Consider the following 27,021-nt stretch of genomic DNA (forward strand, 5'->3'; position numbering starts at 1 on the left):
TGGCTTATAATCTCATTTTCGAAGTCCAATGGAAATTTTTCTATCAGATATGTCAAAACTGCTCATGGATCGGCGTTATCATAAGGGATGTAATCGGAATACACTTCGTCAGAGTGATTTTGGCGAAATTGAAATATATATTCGAGATTCAACGAAGAGTTGCTACCAAATGCTGGACATCGAAATGACATCCCAGAGGTCCTACAACAAAGCAATATTTCGCTGTTGAAAAAAATATCGTATCATCATCTGGAACTTATGAATGTGTTGAATGATTTCGAATTGGTGATTACGCTCAATATTGCTGTGAGATTGATGATCGATATTGCCGAGGCTGTGAACGTCATTTACTTTTTTATTGAGGCAGTTTGGGGCAATGGCGATCTGATACTCCATACTAGTTGATTGATTTATCAATTTTCCAGGATGTATTGTATTTTCAATACATGGGGCTCTTTGCCATCTGAAGTGAGTGAGGATTTATTATTTTATATTTTTTATACAGGGTGAGTCTTTGACTTGTACATATAGATACTGTAGATTGATTGAACTTTTTTCCTTTACAAGTTCTGATTCGGCCTGGATAAAAAGATATAGCCATTTTAAGTTTTCATAATGAGTTATGCCATCTCTGGAAACCTGACTTCATAGTTCCGCTAGTTATTGAAGATATCTTCTCGGTATACAGGCTGGGCCATCTATAACTTTCCACCCCGAATTTTGAGCTTTGGGATGGAAACGCTCAGACAGGTCAAATTTTGTTGAAAGGGGGACAAATAAGGGTGTCCAAATGAGTTTGATATCACTACCTTTCTAGCCGCATCCCCTAACAGCTCTCATTTTTGAATAGGGAAAAGGGGTCGAGCAGCACGTTGTTTGAAATGCAATTTCCTGCGTGAGTGTATTTTTTTTTTCATCGCTTTATTATTTTACAGAGTGACAACTCCAGTATTCCGTCAATAACTTTCACACGCTGAATTTGTATCTTTGAGATGGAAAAAACGCTCGGACGGGTCAAAAAATTAATTCGATATCACTACCCCTCTAGCCGCTACCACTTAGAAAAATTATTTTTGAATAGAGATAATCGTAAATCGTGCGCTTTCGTTTAAATTGAAATAATTGTTGTCGAATCCATTTTTTGACCCGTCCGAGCGTTTTTTCCATCTCAAAGATCCAAATTCGGCTGGTGAAAGTTATTGATGGAATACTGAGTCACTCTGTATTATAATAAAGCGATGAAAAAAAAATGCACTCATGCAGGAAATTGAATTGCCTTTCCAACAAGGTGCTGCTCGACCCCTTTTCTCTATTTAAAAATGAGAGCTGTTAGGGGTTGCGGCTGGAGGGGTAGTGATATCAAACTCATTTGAATACTTTTATTTGTCCCCTATCATGAAAATTGTCTGTCTGAGCGTTTTTTCGTTATTCCATCCCAGAGCTCAAAATTCGGGGTGGAAAGTAATGGATGGCCCACCCTGTATATATACCGAGGAGTTTATGTTTCTGAATGATCAGGGCCACTTTTTCCAGAAAATATAAATTTTGATTCTGAGAAATATCAATTGAATTGAGTATGCGTTAAGAAATAAAACTGACAATGAAAAAGATTCAGAATTTTCAGGAGACTGAGATGATTGGATAAAAATTTAAAGGTGGCCATTTGAAAGAAGAACAAAGACTATAGTCTATATTTGTGAAACGAAATTTTGTATCATAAAACTTTTGCAGGAATGTTTTTTACTAGGTGGCACAAAAAAGTTAAGGAGAGCGGAAGGGCATTTATAATAATAAAATAATTTTCTAAAATAAATGAAACTGGAACTGAATTTCAAATGAATATTTCTGAAACGAAATTAACGGTTTCTGAAATAAACTTGACTAACCTGAATTTCAATTGATCATTTCTGAAGTACAAATTGAAATGGTGTAGATTCAATCATCGATCTGAAATCAATACAAAAAGTAAACCGAAAATCGAGTTTCAGTAATAGCATATGCATTTCGACGACGAATATCTTCCTTCTCAACAACTAAAACGATGAACAGAATTACATTCTTCCCCTAAAACCCCCAAAATCAGACTCTGGATGCACCACTGGATTAAGGGTATATTTTGAAGAGGATTTTTCGACGGGATCTTAATATTTATATATCTGCTATATCTACTCAATCAATGGGTTTAATGGGTTTATTTTTTTTCAATTTGATAAGTTGCATATTAACCAGAAATGTGTGTGTCTAACCCGTCTAACCGAACAACCATAGGTTATCTAGTTTTTCTATTCTTCTATTATATGTAAAGTTATGACCATACTACCGGGTCCGTGAAGTTAGCGAAAAGTTGAAAGCACTAATTCTGAAACTATGTTAAATATTAAGTGCTTAATTAGTGCATATTGCACTATTGTAGTTTTTGAGAAATTGATAATTCAAGTTCTTGGTGCTGACTTCACGCTCAGCACCAACATTTTCAAATTACCATGAAATTATTATACTAATATTTAGTGCTTTATTAGTGCCTATTAGTGCTTTTGGAACCAATGGAAAAAAATGAACGGTTTTCATAATATCACAGATTATTTCCTTGGTGCTGACTTCACGCCCAGCACCAACATATTGGAATTTCGTGAAAATTTTTGTTGCAATAATTAGTGCTTAGTTAGTGCATATTAGTGCTTTTAAAACGGATGCGATATCATTTTTAGTTTTACAGTAATTGCCTGATGCTTTTCGAACAAGTGTGAAGTTAGCGAAAAGTTGGAAGCACTAATTCTGAAATTATGTCAAATATTTAGTGCCTCATTAGTGCAAATTAGTGCCGTATAAATCTTTGACAGCACCATTGTAGTTTTTGAGTTACACGAAAATATCTGTTTCGATACCGCGTAGCCATCTATGGAGAGGTATGCGAGTCATTATCTGCAATAGATTCGTCGTCAGTGCGTCATTTTATTATCACCTAAAGCGGCTCACACATATACGACTTGGGGCGCCAATATTGATATCGAAGAATAATTGTACTATTGATTTAAGGGGGCACAAAACTATTTTCTGAATTATTCAGATAGTGTTTATATGAAGTAAAGGTTCTTTTTCTCAGATATTGCCTAAACTCTTTTTCGTTTTGTAATAATAATAATACTTTTTGGGTCATCGAGATGAAGAAAGAATAGAGAGTGTATTATATGCTTAAAAAGAATATCAGAAGAACTGTATTATTTTTCAATATGGAAGTACGAAAATTCTAACAGAAAAATGTATAGTGCTATGAAAATAGACATATTATCCCCTATAATGGGGATGCAACAACAAACTCGAAAAAACGCAAAATTTTTAATATGTAATACAACAAAAAAATTATGACGAGAAGGCAGAATCATATATCCATTTGAAAAGCAGTTTACAAAAATTTCAGCTTCATTCAAATAATGAATGTGTGTAATTTCATGCTACATATCAATCTTTTAATAGGTATACCTATATATATTCTTCCCATTGACCCTAATATTTTCTCTAAAATTAGCTGTCTCGTAAAATATGAGTTTCATTATGAATGATAATTTCGATTCCATAAAGATAAATAGCTATCTTTATATCACAGTCGATAAATGAAGAGTATATTTTTGGAGTTTCGATTAATGTGATAATCGTGAGCTGAGTTTCCTCTTCATTTTCTCCTTTGCTTAATATGATCAAGTGTCCTTTGAATAATGAAGGTTAAAGATCACGCAAATCAGTTTGTTTTTTCTATTTTTCCGTACCTATCTCGAACACTTCTCTGCAGTTGATATTGATATGGAAGTAATATATCATTATCAACGGAAGATCAAGAAAATGAAGAAAATATTGAATTCCCGGAAAGACTATCTATTTCACCTCTCACCATCTCTTATATTCGGAAGTGAGTAAAATGTTGCGTACTTATATTAAAATGAGAATATCAAACAGAAACTCCTGTTAATGCTTAGGTATGGTTTTTTCGCATGGACAGATAAAACTTTTCACAAAGCATATTATTTTAACGTTTGTAGATCGACATTGTTCTATATAAGATTACAGAACTCAAGAATATCCAGATTGACCTGGTGGTCAAAATATAACACGATCTTCGACAGACTAGACAAATTCGATACGAATATTTTGTTAAGTCTGTGGAACACTTTAGATTCAATAGATTGGCATTTGCGTCGGATCTCGGCTCTACACAATCGTAATGTTGAGAACAGCGTTGTCAAACTTCCGAACTCGGTAGAAACGACTGCGCAAAATCGGTAGATTTGGAAATCGGTAAGGTAAAAGAATAACTTTTTCATGAAGTTCAATTTCTTGAATAAAACATATAAAAAAAGGGAACATATTCTCTGAGAAAGGTCAGGGTAGTGAAGCACATTATTTAATTACTTAGAATTAAGGTTTTCCAGATCCATACATAGACGAAAATAAACATTTTTTTGGGGGGACGCCTAAGGGAGGTCTGAGGTCACCTCAGGTAAAGATGTCGAGTGGAGAAGATTGCCCTTTTTCGTTGTAGAGCCGATATCTGACGCAAATGCCAATCTATTGAATCTAAAGTCTTCCACAGACTTAACAAAATATTCGTATCGAATTTGTCTAGTCTGTCTAAGATCGTATTATATTATGACCACCAGGTCAATCTGGATTTTCTTGAGTTCTGTAATCTCATATCGAACAATGTCGATCTACAAATGTTAAAATAATAAGCTTTTTGAAAAGTTTTATCTGCCCATGCGACCATGCGAAAAAACCATACCAAAGCATTAACAGGAGTTTCTGTTTGATATTCTCATTTCAAGATCAGTACGCAACATTTAACTCACTTTCGAATATAAGAGCTGGTGAGAGGTGAAATAGATAGTCTTTCCGGAAATTCAATATTTTCTTCATTTTCTTGTTCTTCCGTTGGTAATGATATATTACTTCAATATCAATATCAACTGCAGAGAAGTGTTCGAGAGAGGTACGGAAAAGTAGAAAAAATAAACTGATTTGCGTGATCTTTAACCTTCAATATTCAAGGACACTTGGTCATATTAAGCAAACGAGAAAATGAAGAGGAAACTCAGCTCACGATTATCACATTAATCGAAACTCCAAAAATATACTCTTCATTTATCGACTGTGATATAAAGATAGCTATTTATCTTTATGGAATCGAAATTATCATTCATAATGAAACTCATATTTTACAAGACAGCTAATTTTAGAGAAAATATTAGGGTCAATGGGAAGAATATATATAGGTATACCTATTAAAATATTGATATGTAGCATGAAATTACACACATTCATTATTTGAATGAAGCTGAAATTTTTGTAAAGTGCTTTTCAAATGTATATATGATTCTGCCTTCTCGTCATAATTTTTTTGTTGTATTACATATTAAAAATTTTGCGTTTTTTCGAGTTTGTTGTTGCATCGTTTATGTTTGAATTTTTTTTTGTCAAAATATTGCTATTATGTTTCGTTATGTACCTACGTATTAAGACATTTTCATTTTCATATGTCTGGTTAGATATACATAAAAATATATCTTACTATTATCCCCATTATAGGGGATAATATGTCTGTTAGAATTTTCGTACCATATTGAAAAATAATACAGTTCTTTTGATATTCTTTTTAAGCATATAATACACTCTATATTCTTTCTTCATCTCGATGACCCAAAAAGTATTATTATTACAAAACGAAAAAGAGTTTAGGCAATATCTGAGAAAAAGAACCTTTACTTCATATAAACATTATCTGAATAATTCAGAAAATAGTTTTGTGCCCCCTTAAATCAATAGTACAATTATTCTTCGATATCAAGATTGGCGCCCCAAGTCGTATATGTGTGAGCCGCTTTAGATGATCTATTGCAGAGAATGACTCGCATACCTCTCCATAGATGGCAACGCGGTATCAAAACAGATATTTTCGTGTAACTCAAAAACTACAAAGGTGCTGTCGAAGATTTATACGGCACTAGTTTGCACTAATGAGGCACTAAATATTTGACATAATTTCAGAATTAGTGCTTCCAACTTTTCGCACTTGTTCGAAAAGCATCAGGCAATTACTGTAAAACTAAAAATGATATCGCATCCGTTTTAAAAGCACTAATATGCACTAATTAAGCACTAATTATTGCAACAAAAATTTTCACGAAATTCCAATATGTTGGTGCTGGGCGTGAAGTCAGCACCAAAGGTAATAATCTGTGATATTATGAAAACCGTTCATTTTTTTCCATTGGTTCCAAAAGCACTAATAGGCACTAATTAAGCACTAAATATTAGTATAATAATTTCATGGTAATTTGAAAATGTTGGTGCTGAGCGTGAAGTAAGCACCAAGAACTTGAATTATCAATTTCTCAAAAACTACAATGGTGCTGTCAAAGATTCATACGGCACTAATTAACACTAATTAAGCACTAAATATTTAACATAGTTTCAGAATTAGGGCTTTCAACTTTTCGCTAACTTCACGGACCCCATACTACCATATCACTTAATTCATGTCGAATATCTGATAATCGATTATGTTTTCATAATAGTTGATCCACCTGTTATAATATTTCAGTTGATTGTTTACAATGAAAACCGTATCGAATTGAAATTTACATCAATGTTTCAACCACATATAATTCCTGTCTGTCTTTCTAGTACAATATTTGACACTAATATGTTTATTCCTTTACCTCAATGGATTTTTTTTCTTCCAAGCTTTAAATGGAAATTTCTTCTGGATAGATGAAGGAATCAATTACTGGAAAATATTTCTGATGCTCATTGGTGCCTCAATCGATATTTTGTCGTATGTGGGATGGATGTTTCTTGTGATTCACGCAGATCGTATTATCAGTCTGCCGATCCATTGAGGTGATACCAGTCCGAGTCAATCGCTTGACTGGAGAAGACGTGCTACAGTGCTCCTAGTGCTATAAAAGAGAAAGCGGACGAGAAAGTCACAGTGCCGTAAAAGTGAAAGCGGAGGTGAAAGTGCCCACTAACAAAGCTACGGAATATTTGATTCCGTCTGTGGAGTTTTTGTAGGTTCTATATTTGTTATCGGAATTTTAATTCGTTAAAATTTTCAAAGTTGGTGTTCTTCCTAAGTGTCCAGAATTTGTTTTTCGTTGGTACTGCAGAAAACATCAGGTGAGCTTATTTTTCGTATCTTTTTTCCGATTTTTCTCATAACGTAGAGAATTTTTTATGAGTCGTTTTGTTTTTATGCATGAGATATATTTTTCTTTTTTTGTCTTGAAAAATTTTATTTCAAATTGCTTTGAGTAGCATAGTAATTATTAATTAGATTTTAAAATGTCTGACCATTCGGACTGCGATTCCGTAATGGAAGAAGACGCGCCAGAAATCGCTAATGTCGTGTCCGAACACGATATTTTGAGAGAGGAGAACGCAAGTTTGAAAGCGAGGGTGAATGAGTTAGATAGATGCGTATCTAGCTTAGTTGCTGAGATTAAAAATCTCAGGGAGAGGCTCGAGTTGCAGGAGGGAAATAAGGAAAGTTACTCCAAAGCACTCAAGAAGAACATTATTTTGAAAAATGTCCAAGAAGTGAACTTACCGGTTCGAAAACAGAAGATGGAGGTGGTCAAAACCCCTCAAACCAAAATTTCCCCACCCGCGAAAAGAGTGAGAAAGGATAGCTCCTCGTCAAATGAAGATAAAAACAAGAAAAGAGTCTTGGAAACCCCAGACCAAGAGAAAACCACTCCAGTGGAGAGAAAAGAAAAAATCCCCCCTGTCACCCTGAGAGGTACGTCCGAATGGACGTCAATCTCGAACGCGTTAATGCGAAACGGTATTAAATACCAAAGAGCGACGACAGTAAAGGACGGTATAAGAATCGTCCCACAAAGCGCCGATGATCATAGAAGGATGACGGACTTCCTTCATAAAATAAGTAGGGAGTTTTACACTCTTCAACGGGAGGAAGAAAAGAAAATATACGCGGTAGTGAGATACCTACCGCTGGATGCAGATATCCCGACGATCCTTGACGACCTCAAGGATCAAGGGATCGTCGATGCTGAGGTCATAAGGATGACCTCAAATAAAACAAAAAATCCGATGCCCTTATTGCTGGTTAAAACCCAGAATAAGGATATCTTCGAGGTGAAAAGGCTCTACAACATGAACTGTGTTGTTGAACCTAAGAGAAGGACGATTGGGCCTGGACAATGTTACCGCTGTCAGCGATATGGACATGCCCAAAGTAAGTGCACTTTTCCATGGAGGTGCGTGAAATGCTCCGGTAATCACAGCTCCAAGGAGTGTACGCTTACCAGGGAGAACGAGGAGCGAAATGCCTCTTGTGTTCTCTGTGGAGAGCAAGGACATCCAGCCAGCTACAAGGGATGTAGCGAATGGAAATTGGTCACTAAAAAGACCAAGAGATCGCCAAGATCAAACCAGACCAGCTCGAGGCCAACACAAAATACACCGAGGCCATCCCCAAACTCTTCGGAAGTGAAGAAACCCCAGGAAACTGCAACCAAAGCAGTCAAAGAGACGAAGAAACCAGAGAAAAAGACGGAAAAGGCAAAAACCGTCAAAAAAGCCGAAACCAAAAAAGGAATTTCTGGAATCACTGAGGAACTGGATAAGTTCACGAAAAACCTCCTCAGCACGATGATGCAGAATCTGGAGAAAGAGATTGAGAAGAAGATGCAGCAAATTATTAAGAATATTTAATGGCTGACACGACGATAAAGAACAATCTCATAATCGTCTCTTGGAACGTCGAAGGATTGAGAGCCCGCAGATCAGAATTCGAAGAACTGATTGAAGAGAAGAGACCGGATGTCATAGCTCTCCAAGAAACGAGACTTAACCCCAACGTTCGGATAGCATTTCCCAATTACAATATTTACAGAAATGATAGACCTAACAGCACAGGTGGCGTTGCTATACTGGCTAGAAGGAATATGGATCACCATTTCGACCAAATATTCAATGGACAAGAAGTAGAAGCAATATCGATTATTGTGAATACTAATCGAGGGCAAGTGAAGATTATTTCAACTTATAAATCACCGGATAAGGACATGCTGGAAGAGGATCTAAAAATGCTACTAGAAGGAAGACACCCGAAAATCATAATTGGTGATCTTAACTGCAAATCGCAGGAATGGAATAGTAGAGTGGAAAATACCAACGGGAGAAGACTGAAGATTTATGCTGAAAAACTTGATGCAGTTGTAATAGGACCTGATATACCGACCTACATACCAAGAGTAAATGGACTACCCGATGTACTGGACATTGTCGTAATGAAAGACATCACTGAAGAAATCAGCATTGATACAATAGAAGACGGAACTTCAGACCACAATCCCATAGAATTCATAGTGGGACATGGCCCAAGAAACGAAGAAGAGACACAAACCAAGGATCGCACAGACTGGGAGAAATATAAGAATTTACTTCAGGAGAAAATCAGGGAAATTCCCCAAATAAACACCCAGGATGAATTAGATGAAGCAGTTGAAAAATTGGAAAATCATATAAAAGAAGCCTATGAAGAAAGCACCAAGAGAATAAGGAAACCAATTCCGAAACATTCACATGGAGATACGCCAAGGGAAATAAAAGAACTTATAAAAAAGAACAGAAGACTCAGGAAAATCTACAGAACAACAAAAAGAGATGAAGACAAGAAGAAACTGAATAAGCATAGTCAGATATTGAAAAATGCTTTAACAGAACTGCGTAATAACAGATGGCACCAGAGATTAAGGGAACTGAATACAATAGATCACTCGGCTTGGAAAATGCAAAAACGCTTACGACGAGAACAGACAGTTATACCTCCACTGCATGGAGCAAACGGAATGGTATATACGAGACTTGAAAAAGCCGAAGCACTTGCCGACACAATTGAGAGAGAAGCCAGAATAAATTACAGAAATGATGATGACAATGAAGATCTAGAAGAAGAAGTGGAGGCAAACGAAGAACTGATGATGGAACCACCGGAAGCCGAAATCATTCCAAAACCGGCTTCACCAACAGAAATCAAAGAGATCTTAATGAAACTGAAAAACCGGAAAGCACCGGGAGAAGATAGGATAACGAATTATATGTTGAAGAAATTGCCTAGAAAAGGAATAGCAGCCTTGACGAATATAACAAACGGAGTGATGAGGACCGAATACTACCCAAAGAGATGGAAAACTGCAGAAATGATAGTTTTCAACAAGCCAGGAAAGGAACGGAAATTTCCTCAAAATTATAGACCGATCAGCCTACTATCAGCACTAGGGAAAGTCGTCGAGAGGGTTATCGCCAAAAGGCTGAATGAGGAAACAGAAATGTTGAAGATAATCCCACCCGAACAATTTGGATTTAGACGAGAACACTCGACTGAACTCCAATTACTACGGCTCATAGAATACGTCACCGAAGGAATGCAGACAAAACAGGCCACAGGATTAGTTCTGATGGATATCGAGAGAGCTTTTGATAGAGTATGGCATGAAGGCCTAATCTACAAGATGAAAAAAGCAGGATATTCGACCAAGCTATGCAAGATTATAAGGAACTATCTGAGGAATAGAAACTTTTATGTGAAGATAGATGGAGCAACCTCTCAAACCAGACAATTGGAAGCGGGAGTGCCTCAAGGATCGGTACTTGGACCTCTACTTTACGTAATATACGTTTATGATATCCCGAAGAATGCTAGGAATATGCTCACCTTGTACGCAGATGACACAGGAATAGCGTTCAGACATCGACGCCCAGAGATCATACACCGGAGACTGCAGGAAGCCATAGATGAATTACTCAAATGGTGCATCAAATGGAAAATCCAAATCAATGGAAGAAAGACTCAAGCAATATTACTGCAAAAGAGAAGATTGAGGATGGAAGAAAACCTTGAAGTTGATGGACAAGAGGTTGAATGGAAAAATGAAGCAACATACCTAGGAGTGACGCTTGACAGAGGACTTACATGGAAAAACCACATCAAATGTGCTGTTGGTAAAACAAAAGCCGCAATGAGTAAACTTTATCCACTCATAGGCAGAAGAAGTCATATGAATAAGAACATCAAGTTGACGATGATTAAAACTATTGCGCGACCACAACTCACATATGGATCGGCGGCATGGGGCTTCGCAGCCAAGACCCACATCAAGAGAATACAGGCCACTGAGAATAAACTCCTTAGAATGGCGATGGACGTACCCTGGTTTGTTAGGAACAAACAAATCTACAAGGACTTGGAATGGGAACCAGTTACAGAATTTATGAAGAGAAAGGCGGAAAGGATATTCGACAAAGCCAAACAACATCCAAATGAGGAACTACGAAGATTAGTCGACTACGATCCAACAGAAGAAGCTAGAAGGTCAAGAACCTACCACCGAAGACCGAGAGATCAGTTAAGGATTTAAATGTAACCAAAGAAGAGCTTAACCTATAAAAGCTATAGGCAGCATACAAATATCAACACGACTACGATCGTGTGAGAGTCCAGAAACCATAAGAGTCAACTGGTTAATAGGCAAAATGCCCGGAACCTATGAAGAAGCAGTTAAGGGTTTTTAGTGGGTCTCGAGCTCAGAGAGTGAGAATCCCCACACTGTTCCCCCTCAGGAGAGGGTGTGTTCGTCTGTTTGCAGATTTTCCCCCTGCTACACCAAAAAAAAAAAAAAAAAAAAAAAAAAAAAATGAGGTGATAGTAATTGTGGTTCGAATTATCTGGAATATTGCACATTCTCATAAAGTGGGACAGATAATTGAAAAGCTGATGACCGAGAATCCATTCATTCGAAGATACCAGCTAAATCCTAAAACAAGAGATGGAAGCGGTTATCTACTTTTTGTACTGCTCTATTTAATTATATACATAAATTTTTTCCAAATTCCTTGGAGAAGTTCAATTCCTCATTTTTGTGATACTTGCTGTTGGGCAGGATGCGTTATTAGGGACTCAATAGAAATTTGTTTAATACAAATGATGCTGAAGAGGACAGAAGATACGTTCCTAACTTTGAACAATCAGCTGATGAGAATTCTCGAAGACATTGGAGAAGATTCATCTGGCGAAGAAGGAAACGATTTTTTTGAAGAAAATTCAGATGAAGCTTTGGGAATAGCGAATGTTTGCCATGAACATTTTCGATTAGTATCATTGATGAAAGATCTTCAAGCTATAGAAACATTCAATGTGGCCCTAAGACTGATTATAAATATAATAGAAGTTGTAAACGTCATCTATACTTTTGTTATAGCTTTTTTCGAGAGGAAAGAAATATTGTTACATTTTTCCTGGCTCATCTACCAATTTCATCAAAATTTTTATATTATTCATATGTGGGATTCTCTTGCAACAAAGGTATGTTTCTGTTTCTCCTATGTTAAGATAGGACCATACCTTTCAATTCAAGTTGAACATCTCTGATGATGATCGATTCTGTTTATGTTATAATCGATCGATAATAACTACTTGTAATAACATTTTAGTTGATTGCTCATAATGAAAACCAAATGAACTGAATGACCATCATTGAAAACCACATTCTAATCTTCTCAGTCTTTCTTGTACATTGCATCTTTCCAAATGTTTGAAACCAATTCTTTTCTTCCTTTACCTCAATGGTGCTTTTGGCTCCAAGCCATAAATGGAAATTTCTTCTGCACAAATGAGAGAATCAATTATTGGAAAATGTGTCTGATGCTGATTGGTGTCTTAATCAATATTTCGGCATATGTCGGATGGCTAATTTTTGTCCTTCAATCAGGTCCTAGACTGTTTTCGAACAAAGATAACACTGAGTTGTGCGAAACTTTTTTGATGGATGAAATGCGTATTATTGTATTGACCGTCTGTCGATCACTGGGGTTGATGGTGATTTTAGCTCGAATTATCTGGAATATTGCACATTCTTATAAGGTTGGGGAAATGATTGAAAGAATCATGACCGAGAATCCATTGATTCGAAGGTACCAAATGAATCCTAATAACAGGAGTGGAAGCCCTTTTCTTTTTTACGTAATCTTCTATATAATCATATACATAAACTTTTTCGAAATTCCTTGGAGAAGTTCAATTGCATATTTTTGTGATACTTGCTGTTGGACGACAGGCGTTATGAGAGACTCTATAGAAATTTGTCTGATACGAACTCTGCTGAAAAGGACGGAAGATGCGTTCCTCAATTTAAACGACCAGTTGATAGGAATTCTCGAAAATATTGAAAAAGGTTCACCTGGTGAAGAAGGAAACGATTTTATTGAGGACAATTCAGATGAATTTTTGGGAATAGCGAACGTTTGCTATGTACATTGTCGATTAGTATCGTTGATAAAAGATCTTCAAGCTATAGAAACATTCAATGTGGCCTTAAGACTGGTTATAAATATAACAGAAGTTGTGAACGTTTTGTATACCTTTATTATAGCTTTTTTCGAGAGAAGAGAAATATTGTTACATTTTTCCTGGCTCATCTACCAGTTCCATCAAGATTTTTATATTATTTATATGTGGGATTCTCTTGCAACAAAGGTATGTTTTTGTTTCTGATATCCAAATAAATCAATTTTTTCCGAAAATTGGTAATGTGTACGATTCTATTCCTTTCGTCTCCAAGGCGAATATTTGAAATTGGCATTCTTCCTCTTTTTACCAGTTTTCCTTCTTTAAGTCGAAAGGGATTGGAAAAACTTGAGATTATTTATTTTTGAGAACTTTCATGGATTTAACACATTTGATATATTTTATTCGATGAATAGCTAAGTTGATCAATGCCCTATTTTTTCTACAACTCATACTCTGCACATTGTTCCAAGAATAATGGATCATTCTCCAACACCTCATAAACGAAATATTGTATTCTCTAAAAAATTCTATCCTTTGTAGAAAGAGAATGTTAGTTTTTTCCTCGTTACCGATCTTTTCATTGCCTTTCCACTTATTTTGAGTTTCTCCTTGATAACTCTGAAAGTTTCCAATTCAGGTAAGAGGTCGTTTTAGGCCTCCCCTCTTTTACTGCGTAGAACTTATTGAAATTTTTTAAAATTTATGTTCTAATTTGAAATGAAGGATATATTCACGGCCTTCTGTTTATATTTGAAATTAAGAGTAAAATTGATGGGATGAGGCCCTAAAGAAGGACAATCAATTCGATACCACGCCGACGTTTCGGTTTATTTAAAACCTACCTCAGGGCTCTGGAAGAGCGATACAAAATTCACATTAATTGAGGAGCTATTATTGTTTTGTCTTGAGTTGAACAAGACAACATAATATGATACAAACCAACAAGAGTCACAACATTACAGTTAATAACAACAACTATCAAAATAGAAGGCAGATTTGTGCAATTTCTGAGGGTGTGAGAGAACAATTCACAAAATAAAAAAAAAACAATCATTAAATAAAACCATAAAAAACACTCTTTTAACATGAAATTACTTACAATATCAACTCGGTCCCTTGTCAACTTCAAATAAAAATTCCAATAACTCAAGCAATTCAGAAACTGAGCTATACATTTATTTCTTCTTATATAAACAAAAAGAATCAACATGCCAAGCGTAATATGAACCATCCGTCCAGGTGTCAACCGAAAACACAGATACTTAACATGATATGAAACAAAGAACAAGGACAAGAATGGTCATCGAAATAGAAATGATGTACCTTTTTATTCTCTTCATTTTCTTTACCAAACTATAATATGCGGTGTTTAGCTGCTCTATATCAGTCCTCTTATTTATGGAGTTGGGTTCTTGGACAATAGAGATCATTTCGTGAATTAATCTCTTTTTTAAAATACTCTGCTGTCCAAGAACCGTCACATTATCAAAGTCAAAGGTATGCAACTCTTTAAGGGAGTGTTCTGCTAAGGCAGTATTGTTATCCTTCTTTTTTATCGGGTTGTGGATATTGATACTATCTCTTCGATGTTCGGATAGCCTTGTTTCAAGATATCTACCAGTCTGTCCGATATAAGAGCTCACACAGTCTTGGCAGTTTATCTTATAGATAACATTCGAAAGTAGTAATTTGGGTGTAGTAGATTTCAACCTCGAAAAAAATTTCTTTAACGTGTTAGAGGGTTTGTATGTGACACTGACACCTGTCGATCCAAGCATCGATTTGACTCTCTCAGACAGACCTTTAATATATGGTATCACGAAAAATTTTTTAGTGCTGTTATTGTCACAATTATTCGTTGTTCCGTGATCATTATCATCATATAGAACTCTTTTGATAATCGTTAAATGATAGTAGTTGTTCTTCAATAGGTAGGTTTTAATTTTCTCTAAATTCCCACAATGAAACATCTCGTCAGACAAAGAAGTAGCCCTGTATTTGAGATTCTTAATAATGTTGATCTTATGTGACAAATGGTGAAATGAATTAAAATTGAGAAATTTCTCGGAAAACGAAGGCTTATGGTACCAGTCAGTTTTAATGACATTGTCTGATTTTATAACTAATATGTCTAAAAATGGTAGTTTGTTATCAATTTCCACTTCAACAGTGAACTGTAGTCGTGGATGAAAAGAGTTGAAAGTACTAAACATAACATCTACTCCATCCGATGGAATGGATGCAAAAATGTCGTCAACATATCTACGAATTAGAGGAACTCTGAAAGGTACCTTATTGAGAGCAAACTTCTGTAATTTGGCCATAACAATGTCAGAAACAATTGGGGCCAAACAATTACCCATCCCCAAACCAAATATCTGTCTGTAGTATTCACCATCAAAAACGAAGAAACTGTTATCAACACAATACCTAAACAACTCTAAGAATTCAGTAGGTGAGAGTGTAGTGTGTGGTTGAATCTTTTCATAATCTGTTCGAATGATATCGCATGCAAGTTCAACTGGTATGTTTGTGAAAAGCGAAGTGGCATCCAAAGAAACAAGTATGTAATTATCCGGTAATGTGACATTTTTAACACTGCCAACGAACTGAAAAGAATTCTGTACAAACTTGTCATTACGTTCGAAAACATGAGTCAGAAGTCGAGCCAAAAATTTGCTCAGGTTGTACAGGGGACTTCCTACATAGCTTACTATCGGTCTAAGAGGGACGTCATCCTTGTGAATTTTCGGCAAAAAATTCACTTTTGGACAGACACCACTAGAACAACACAAATATCTCCTAGTAGAATCATCAATATGCCCTTGCTTATATAGTTGAGTAACTATTTTATTAAATTTATTCTGAACAGACTTTGTTGGATCTGACGACAACCTTGCATAAGTATTTTCATCATTAAGAGCCAGACTGGCTTTTTAATCATATTATTCTCTCAACATGGCTACCGTTGAATTACCTTTATCAGCCCTGGTGATCGAAATTTCTTCATGACTTCTTAAAAAATTTATAGTCTTCTTTATGTAGTCAAAGACAGAATTATCATTGCTGTGATTGAATGGTGCATCATTAATATAGTTTGTACAAAGATTAATAAATCTGTTACGTCTTTCAATGATTTCACTCTCATCTTCATAAAAAGACAAAATATACTCAGTATCGATCAAAAGTTGTTCAAGGGGCGGTGGCTGATTTTTGTTATAGGGTAAGTTGTATTCTTCACCCAAACTCAATAGATACTGAACCTCAGATGGAATATCGGTTTCAGTGAGATTCACAAACCAACCGTTGTGTATTTCAGGAGTTGGACTGAGTGACAGTTGTGCTGACTTCAGTGACAAAAACTTCCGTTTTTGTATTCTACTAATTTTAGAAAATTCGCGAAAGTAAAAAATTTTTTGACGATTTGAAAATTCTTCATATAAATCAGATGGAATTATTTCCGATAATTTTGAAAGAACTCGTTGTAAATCTCTACTCAACTAACCAACCTTCCAATGTACATAATCTATCTCCACCCTCAGCATTTTAAGTTTGAATGTATAGACTATACTATTACATCTGTTTACAAACGGGTTTTTTGAGTCTAACATTATTGGTAATATTGTCTTTGAAACTTGTTGTATATAATTGGGAAATACATTCTGATTCTTACAGGTCAGCAGAAACTTCTAATGATTCGAGTAGTGTGCCATCTTCTTGTTGAGACTTTGACAAGTTTTCAGGTCCCTCACAGTTTCAGAACCAAAAGTTTCTCTTAGTTGGTCGAAGAAACCTAACTATTGAAGAACAACTATCCTTTAACGATTATCAAAAGAGTTCTATATGATGATAATGATCACGGAACAACGAATAATTGTGACAATAACAGCACTAAAAAATTTTGCATGATACCATATATTAAAGGTCTGTCTGAGAGAGTCAAATCGATGCTTGGATCGACAGGTGTCAGTGTCACATACAAACCCTCTAACACGTTAAAGAAATTTTTTTCGAGGTTGAAATCTACTACACCCAAATTACTACTTTCGAATGTTATCTATAAGATAAATTGCCAAGACTGTGTGAGCTCTTATATCGGACAGACTGGTAGATATCTTGAAACAAGGCTATCCGAACATCGAAGAGATAGTATCAATATCCACAACCCGATAAAAATGAAGGATAACAATACTGCCTTAGCAGAACACTCCCTTAAAGAGTTGCATACCTTTGACTTTGATAATGTGACGGTTCTTGGACAGCAGAGTATTTTAAAAAAGAGATTAATTCACGAAATGATCTCTATTGTCCAAGAACCCAACTCCATTAATAAGAGGACTGATATAGAGCAGCTAAACTCCGCATATTATAGTTTGGTAAAGAAAATGAAGAGAATAAAAAGGTAAATCATTTCTATTTCGATGACCATTCTTGTCCTTGTTCTTTGTTTCATATCATGTTAAGTATCTGTGTTTTCGGTTGACACCTGGACGGATGGTTCATATTACGCTTGGCATGTTGATTCTTTTTGTTTATATACGAAGAAATAAATGTATCGCTTAGTTTCTGAATTGCTTGAGTTATTGGAATTTTTATTTGAATTTGACAAGGGACCGAGTTGATATTGTAAGTAATTTCATTTTGAAAAAGTGTTTTTTATGTGTTTATTTAATGATTTTTTTTTTCATTTTGTGAATTGTTCTCTCACACCCTCAGAAATCGCACAAATCTGCCTTCTATTTTAATAGTTGTTGTTATTAACTGTGTTGTGACTCTTGTTGGTTTGTATCATATTATGTTGTCTTGTTCAACTCAAGACAAAACAATAATAGCTCCTCAACTAATTCGACATCTTGTTTTGATTTATCCAAACTGTTGATCTTCTTATAAACACCCCGTACATTCTAAGTTTTTCCGAAGCTTTTCTTCAAAAATATTAAAACAAGCGTAACTTTTCATTTTTACCACTTCTTTCATGAAAATCTCAATAGAAAAAAATTAATAAACTTTTGGGTTTCACCCAAGTTGTGATATACACTTTTAGAATTGCCACGCATTCAGCTATCTAAAAATGCTATGATATACTGGGTGTGCCATTTGAAATAAGAAAGTAGTATGTTATTGCCCATTCCAAAGATTGCCTTGAAAAAAATTACCTTTTGTGGTCGAGATGCTGTGAGATTAGAAGTGATATTTTGAGAAAATCTCCTGATCTGTGTGTTTGGCCGAGTCGACGGAGGTTTGACAGGTTCTTGTTCCATCAAGGTACATCCTCATTTGTTCGAGCTTTTGAGAATGGACAATGATGAGAGAGGCCTCCAATGTTGCCACACGAAACTTTTCAACTAACGATGATCAGAATTAGATTAAAAAATGAACGAAAATCGGTCAATTCGAAATTTCACAAATTATCAGAATAAACCATAGAATTCATGGGTTTCGGCCAACTTTACCATATTTGACTAAATTTGTTGATAAGCGAAGTCCTTCAGAAAACATGAGTTTTCTGAAAGAAAGAGGAGGACTATGCATTTATGATTGAAAAATGAACAATGATGCGTCGTTTTCGCATCTTTCGAGGTTTTTTACGATTCTAACGCACTTATCGCATTTTTGTATATGTATTATGTACCTATTTCGTCAATTTGACGAGTAGCATTCATTGAAAAGTTTCTATAAATAAAAATATATCTATTCATATGATAGATCTACCGTCTAACTAGATTTTCCCTTTTTCTTCTATATTAAGATATGACTATACCTTTTAATTCTAGTTGAACATCTCTGATGTTCTGTTTATATTATACTTGATCGATAATGACTACTTGTAATAACATTTTAGTTGATTGCTCATAATGAGAACCAAATGGAATTGAAATAAACATCATTAAAAAACACACACTGATCTTCTCAGTCTTTCTTGAACATTACATCTTTCCAAATGTTCGAAACTAATTTATTTCTTCCTTTACCTCAATGGCTTTTTTGGCTACAAGCAATAAATGGAAATTTCTTCTGTACAAATGGGAGAATCAATTATTGGAAAATATTTCTGATGTCGATTGGTGCCTTAATCAATATATTGTCTTATGTCGGATGGTTAATTTTTGTCGTTAAATCGGGTCCTAGACTGTTTTTGAACAAAAATAACACTGAGTTGATCGAAACTTTTTTGATGGATGAAATGCGCATTAATGTACTGACAGTCTGTCGATCCCTTGAGTTGATAGTGGTTATTGTTCGAATTATCTGGAATATTGCACATTCTAATAAAGTGGGACATGATAATTGGAAATCTGATGTCCGAGAATCCATTGATTCGAAGATACCAGCTGAATCCTAAAACAAGAAGTGGAAGTCATATTTTACTTTTCGTATTTCTCTATATAATCATATACATAAACTTGTTCAAAATTCCTTGGAGAAGTTCAATCACTTATTTTTGTGATACTTGCTGTTGGACGACAGGCGTTTTAAGAGACTCTATAGAAATTTGTTTGATACGAACTCTGCTGAAGAGGACGGAAGATGCGTTCCTCAATTTAAACGACCAGTTGATAGGAATTCTCGTTAATATTGAAAAAGATTCACCTGGTGAAGAAGAAAACGATTTTACTGAGGACAATTCAGATGAAGATTTGGGAATAGCGAACGTTTGCTATGTACATTTTCGATTAGTATCGTTGATAAAAGATCTTCAAGCTATAGAAACATTCAATGTGGCCTTAAGACTGATTATAAATATAACAGAAGTTGTGAACGTCTTGTTTACCTTTGTTATAGCTTTTTTCGAGAGAAGAGAAGTATTGTTACATTTTTCCTGGCTCATCTACCAGTTTCATCAAGATTTGTATATTATTTATATGTGGGATTCTATTGGAACAAAGGTATGTTTTTGTTTCTGATATCGAAATAAATCAGTTTTTTTAGGAAATTGGTAGTAAGTAGGATTCTATCCCTTTCGTCTCTAAGGTCAATATTTGAAATAGGCATTCTTCCTCCTTCTAACAGTTTTTTTTATTTCGAAAGGCATTAAAAAAACTTGAGATTATTTATTATTGAGAACTTTCATGGATTTAACACATTTTTATATATTATTCCATGTAGTTAAGTTGATCAACAAATTATTTTTTCTACGACTCATACTCCGTTCCAGAATGAATGGATCATTTTCCAACACCTCGTAAAAGAAATATTGTACCTATGCTCTAAAAAAATTCATCCCTTGTAGAAATAGAATTCGAAAAACGAACTGTAATCAGTGCCTACAACATGTTTTCAGACATTTCAGTATCCATCTATCAAAATATACAAATGACAAATTCGTGAATCGACAACGTAAACCTTTAATCCATTATTCATTTTTACATATTAACAAAGCTCATTAACTGTGGTAAACACGATTAGACGTAATGAACAGAGTCACCCTTGTATAATGAATTATATCCAAACTTGTCACGAAATAAGCTTCTCACACTCACATTCAATATCATCATAACTATGCTGAGAATAAATTTCGTTTCAATAATTAATCGATGGATTTTCCCAGTTTTTGGACTAACGACGTTTCAGAAAAGAGAATCTAACAAATTCTGCCTATATGGTGCAACATTCCTCTTTCACATTTTGTATTTTTCCTGTACAGTTTTAGCCGCTTTTGCCCCACGCCAGGTGGCAAATGAAAGAGGTGAGTTAGTGTCATTATCTAAAACTACCAGTTTCCAAAAGTTTGAGGCGATGTTGTGATAGGCTGATTTTCTGGGAGATCATTTTTGTGTTTTTACAGGGCGTTTTCAGAGTCGAAGCTTTTTTTTAACCGAAGGTAGAACTCATCAAAATAAGTCGTTTAACAAAAAATTGTCTATATAAAATACCCAAGAGGGCTGAGTTACAAGCCCTAGAAGTTCGACAAAATTTCATTGAATTTCAAGTACTTGAGTGTGGAAGGTCACTACGTCATCGCAAAATCGAAACAAAAGATAAACATATGACTGGACAATGAATGGTTCAGTATCAAGTTCATCGGATTAGATGCATCAGGTCACTTTTGAGAAAATCATAATTGTTGTATCGTGCAATTTAGGCTGAAAGAAAAAGTAGAAAATTGAGGCAAATGCTCGAAAGTGATGTTAGTTGTGTTGAAAAAAAGCTATGAGGTTTCCCCATTTCATCCCATTTTTTCGACGATTGTTGGAATGTTCGAACAAGAAGATTGTGATGCCCATTGTTAAAAAATTCTTAAATTGAAACTAATTTTATTGATGAGATTTTGAATTATTATTCTATTTCGTCTAAAGTCTCTTGTGTCAATTGGTATCGAAATGAGTCATTTCATAAAATCGTGTAAGTTACTAAAAAATAATGACAACAATTCGGTAGTCCAAAGTTTCCATTTTTATTTCCACGTAAATATCGAACGAGCCAATATCTTAAATGAAACCACATGGTCGAATCAGGAGATAAGGTTTTTGCCTTGCTTTGCTATAATTCAGCTAACAAACAGTCTATAGTATATCCAAATCCAAGAGGCCAGCGGTAAACATTGCAGCATGAAGTGATCACGCGTCAAGAACGTGATAACGCAGAGGTGTACTAATAAATTGAATTCCGAGAGCGTTATATTTTAAAACTTTTTGAGTGTTCCAGGTCCGGTGAAAAATGTGTATGCTTATCTACGAGTCTGAGTAATGAACAATTAATCTAAAGTTCCCACTTTAATAAATACTATGTATATAAATGTGTAACAATATTTTTTTTGTAAAAGTGACTACCCCGTAGTGTCGTCAGAAGATGCAGAACTTTCCTCTAAGTTGACGATGACTGGTGTTATATCATCCATAATATTATCCAGTTTCCACATGTCTACCTCAACTTTTTGTTTGACATGTTTCACGCACTTTCTCCATCTTTCGGAAGTAACCCGTGAGAGAGCCTCTTGAAAAAGATTTTGGACGTCAGCCATTTTAAATGTGGTGTTTTTATCTGCCACAAAATTCTTGACATCGGCCCAAATCAATTCAATAGGGTTCAGTTCGCAGTGGTAGGGCGGTAATCTAAGTACAGTAATATTTTGGGCCTTTGCGGTTTCATCCACAATGTATTTTTCAAAGTTTTCTTTGTTCTGCCTGACTATCTGCAACTATTGCGCTTTTATGAGGTCAGGGGTGAAATCAATATTTTTCTCCCTCAACCTTTGTTGGATATCACTCTTTCTGAATTGTGAATTAGGAATTTTTTCCATTTTCCTTGAATGGTAAGGAGCATTATCTAAAACTACTATAGAATTTTCCTCCAATTTAGGAACTATACCCTCGACCACTTTTCGAAGGACTGACCATCCATTTCTTCATGGTAGTCACCAGTTTTTTTGGATTGGAAAGTCCAGAGTCCTCCAGTTAAAAAACCAGTGTCACTGCCAATATGACACACTATAATTCTTTGCCCTTTGCCTGGAAAAATATATTCACTTCATTTGAAAATGAATGTTGAAATTGTTTTCCACCAAAAAGGTACTTACATCAAGTTTCACAAAACTTTGATTGCTCGATCAACGATTTGGCATTCGATTTCCCGAAGGAAATCATTGAAACTTTCATATTTCCGAATATATTGGAGGAGTAGCAGTTGAGAATCATCAAATGGGCGTGTATAGATAATTATTTGGTGAAAGAATGATATTCAGAATGCTTATGACCAACTTATCGACTGAAAACTAATTGACGTTCATCCGTCACTCGATCGTTGATTCTCTGATCAAGCTTTATGAAACCAAAGGGTTAAACTCAAAATTCAAGACCTTCCCAGACGGATTTTTAATCCAGTAGATAATCCAGCAAGTAACGCTTGCCGAGAAGATGTAACTGTTTCATCGGTCCACACTTTGGATTTAGTATGACCGGTATTTACCCAAGTTTCATCCATGCAGTAAATCTTCCTGTTTTCATCACGGAAGGTCCTAATTTTCGTGAGATAGTTTGTTCTCCAACATTTAATGTCGTCACGGTTCATTAAAAAACTGTTGCGTTGGCGACGTCCATATTTGAAATTAAGTTTTTTCAATATTATAGAGAAGGTACTCTTCTTAAAATTTGGCAAGTTCGAGTCTTCATTAACTATTTTTTATACTTTCTCTATAGTCGGGTGTTCATTTCTGAAGAAAAACTCGTGAACTTTTCGCCGTATTACATTTTTATCGAAATCTGATAAGGACTCCCATTTGGTGGTCCGATTTTGATTTGTTGCCGGCTGTGATAGAACACCGGAATTTATGTATTCGGAAATAATTCTCCTAACACTTCGAGCTCCAATGCCAAGTCTCTCAGCAACTTGGAGTTCTACGTCCTTTAAACACATTCCTGCATTTTGAATAATCTCAATTTTATAAGTATTCAAAATCATATCTTTTATCTCGGCACTGAAGTGTCGTTTCAGACGTCTCTTTTTTGGAGGACTTAAGTCAACACGCGATTCCTCAGCAGTATCATTACTTGACATTATCTTAAATGCTTGTAACTTGAATAACTTGCTACAACTATAAACCAATTTACGAAAGAAAAAGCAATGATGAATGATCTCTGCAGTTCTGCACAACAATTCGCATACAATCAATGAATCAAACGTAATGCGGTACTGCATTACTCCCACCTGCAAACATGGCGTTCCTGAAGCTTTGACCAATAAGAGGAGTACCTTAAATAAGATCACGCGTTAGTCAGTTTGTTTACGCTGGCCTCTCGGATTTGGATAGACTATAGGGTCGTATAAGGATCTATTTCAGAAATCATTTTAAATTTTTTTTCAACTTTGTCGAACTAGGTGTTGTATCTCAGCCATCTTAGATATTTTATATAGAAAATTTTTGGTTGGATGACTTATTTTGAGGAGTTCTACCTTCTGTCAAAAAAGCTTCACTTTTGAAAACACCCTGTATTCATTAGTGAACTTTGAAAGCTCTTTCAGTACATCGAATGCTGTTAACAAATTACTGAAAAATCTGCTTGACAGAATTATTATTTCTGGGAGTAACACTTAGAATGTTACTTGTGTACCTACATTTTTAGATGACAATATTGTCAGGGGCCGTCGAAGTGAATGGGTTTTCCTTTTAGGTTTGATGGGAGAAGTACTCCTAGTATGTCGTTTGACTACAGGAATATTTTTAATATTGAAGATTTTCCACATCTATAGAACAGCGGAAAGTTTCGAATACTTAAACGCCAAAAAAAACATTCAAAAGAAACGTATAGGTTTTCGCTTGAAAAAATTCAAACTGGTCGTAAGTCATACATTTTTCCTCATCGCCTTGATCAACACAACTGGTACCCTACTTTATTGGAAAATAAGTAGAAAAACTGGGACAATGAATGAAATAATAAGTTGGAGCCTCTCGATGGTGAGGGATTCTGCAGAATGTGACTTCATGAGGATCGTTTGTAGAGAACTCCAAAATCTTTTGAATCATATAAATGAAAGACTCGAGACCGTCGTGAGTAGAATTGGAAACATACAAGAAAAATATCCGATGGACGAACTTCGAAAGAAGAAATGGCCAATTTTCATTGATGACCTAATCTTGTCGTTGCAATATTTGTCGGAAATTCATTGGAGGACTACGAAGCTTGTCCAGGAATTTGGCAACATTCTCATATTTAGTGTAATTCTACAACTAATGAAGAATTTTCTCGATATCGTGACAGAAGTTTATTTCAGTGTGACTATCGTTTTTTATTCATTCAATTACAATTTTTATCTGGCCTTTTCTTGCTTTATGATAACAGTACCTTTAACTGTTAGTTTGATCGATTCTTGGGCAACCTGCTCTTTCCATGTGAGTATATTATTTTGCAATTCTGCAAGGACGCCTCATTTAGGTGAAAAATTTATTCATTATCGAATTCGGGACTCGAAATCATTATCATCTCCGGGAACTTTGAATTGAAATATTTCAGGCTCAAGGGCGGTCCTAGACTGATTTTCTGGGGGGGGAGGTAATAATTGTAAGAACAATTGAAATTTCACATTAAGACTTCAAATAACACCCTGTAGGTATTTCTAGGTAGCATTTGCAGTCCCAAATCTCTTTCTTAAAATTGTACAAGGAATCTTTCCTTTACATTTCATTATAATATTGCTTCTTTTTAGTTTCTTCATGAGAAAAATTTAAAAAATCGGATTCGTTATGGGCTCTGGGAGGGGGGGTTAATTACTCCCCCCCCCCCTCGTAGGACCGCCCTTGTTTAGGCTCCATACATTATTGTATGAGTGCTTCTGCACTTCTTTCCTGAATTAGTAGGTTTTTACCAGTTGTTTCAAGTTCCTTTTCCTCGTTTCCTCCAGTTCTTGTTTTAATTTCCACTTTCCTCTCTTTCACTTTGTGTTTGAAGGTTTATATATCAGTCTCTTTTAAACAAAAACAGTGATCTAACTGTTCATTTTTCCGTGATTGATTTTCCACAACGAGTGCACTTTTTATTTAAAAATCTCACTCCTGACATCACTGCGGTGAAAAACATACCGTTACCAGTTCTAATTTATTTACACCATTAAGATACACTACTGCTATACTATTCACACAATTACACTACTTGATTAATTTGAACGGTTATTTATTTCCACTCCTCGTAGTGGATTTGCATCAAGAGAACAATAAAGAATTTTTTTTCAGGCAAACAGAACAGTGATCATTTTACATGATATATGGAATAAGTATGTCGAGAAAAGAGGGATAGATAGAAAGCTGTTGTATCTACAGTTCATTTCTATGAGGTTTTTGACCTGCAAATTGAAATTTACAGCATATGGATTTTTCCCTTTAGATTGGTCATTTCTACACACGGTAAGTTGCAGAGTAAAAGTTTAAATATTGACAGAAGGATTACTGACTGGAAGTGAAACTATAGGTCCTTTCGTTTACATAAAAAGTGTAGCACTTTTCTACACTCGATTTGATTTACACCAGTGTAGAGGAGATGTAGTTTATCTACATCTCCTTCTGACTATGTGTAGATAAACTACACTTCCTCTACACTGGTGTAAATCAAATCGAGTGAAGAAAAGTGCTACACTTTTTATGTAAACGAAAGGACCTATAGTTATATAGGACACATAGTCAGAAGGAGATGTAGATAAACTACATCTCCTCTACACTGGTGTAAATTCAATCAGCAAGCGAATACTAAAATCGAGTGTAGAAAAGTGCTACACTTTTCATGCAAACGGAAGGACCTTATTTCATGAATTTTAAGTCATAGATAGGTAACAGTAATAACCTTTCCAACGTTTTCGAACACCAGATGTTTTGAAACAGTTGACAATCAAATAAAAGAGACTAAACTCTATCATTACTATTCAGCAATTGATTCGTTGGCCAAACTCATATATGAATATCTTTTCATACTTCTATGCTTATGTCATGATTGTTGATATTTTTACATGATAATGAGATGAGTAATTGAATGATTAATTAATTTTAATTTTTTCGTTTATTGCAGATTGTGGCTTCGGCGACAACTTATATCATAATACTGGTCCAACTGAAGAAATGAAGTACCTATTTTTGCAACGGATCTGTAAAATTTTGCTTATATTCATTCATATATGAACTATAATATATTTAAGTCAAGTGTTCTCAATCACATTAGATGGTTTGAAATATA

General features: G+C 35.2%; 1 protein-coding gene across 1 annotated transcript; it reads left to right on the forward strand.

Moving 5' to 3' along the window:
• Positions 1 to 391: 391 nt before the first annotated feature.
• LOC123322822 (gustatory receptor 68a-like) lies at positions 392 to 27,021 on the forward strand. The gene is made up of 3 exons (XM_044910850.1): positions 392 to 468; positions 26,031 to 26,201; positions 26,857 to 27,021. Exons 1-3 carry the CDS (start codon positions 427 to 429, stop codon positions 26,908 to 26,910), a joined length of 267 nt encoding a protein of 88 aa, XP_044766785.1. The 5' UTR covers positions 392 to 426; the 3' UTR covers positions 26,911 to 27,021.

The sequence above is a fragment of the Coccinella septempunctata genome, chromosome 1, assembly GCF_907165205.1.
Source record: "Coccinella septempunctata chromosome 1, icCocSept1.1, whole genome shotgun sequence".
In the NCBI taxonomy this organism is placed as follows: Eukaryota; Metazoa; Arthropoda; class Insecta; order Coleoptera; family Coccinellidae; genus Coccinella; species Coccinella septempunctata.

Bases quoted from the DNA above. Each gene is read 5' to 3' on its own strand.
- LOC123322822 (XM_044910850.1), top strand. From the start codon at position 427: ATGTATTGTATTTTCAATACATGGGGCTCTTTGCCATCTGAA. The intron at 469-26,030 runs GTGAGTGAGGAT...ATTTTTTTTCAG, and splicing joins GGGGCTCTTTGCCATCTGAA to GCAAACAGAACAGTGATCAT. The intron at 26,202-26,856 runs GTAAGTTGCAGA...CGTTTATTGCAG, and splicing joins ATTGGTCATTTCTACACACG to ATTGTGGCTTCGGCGACAAC.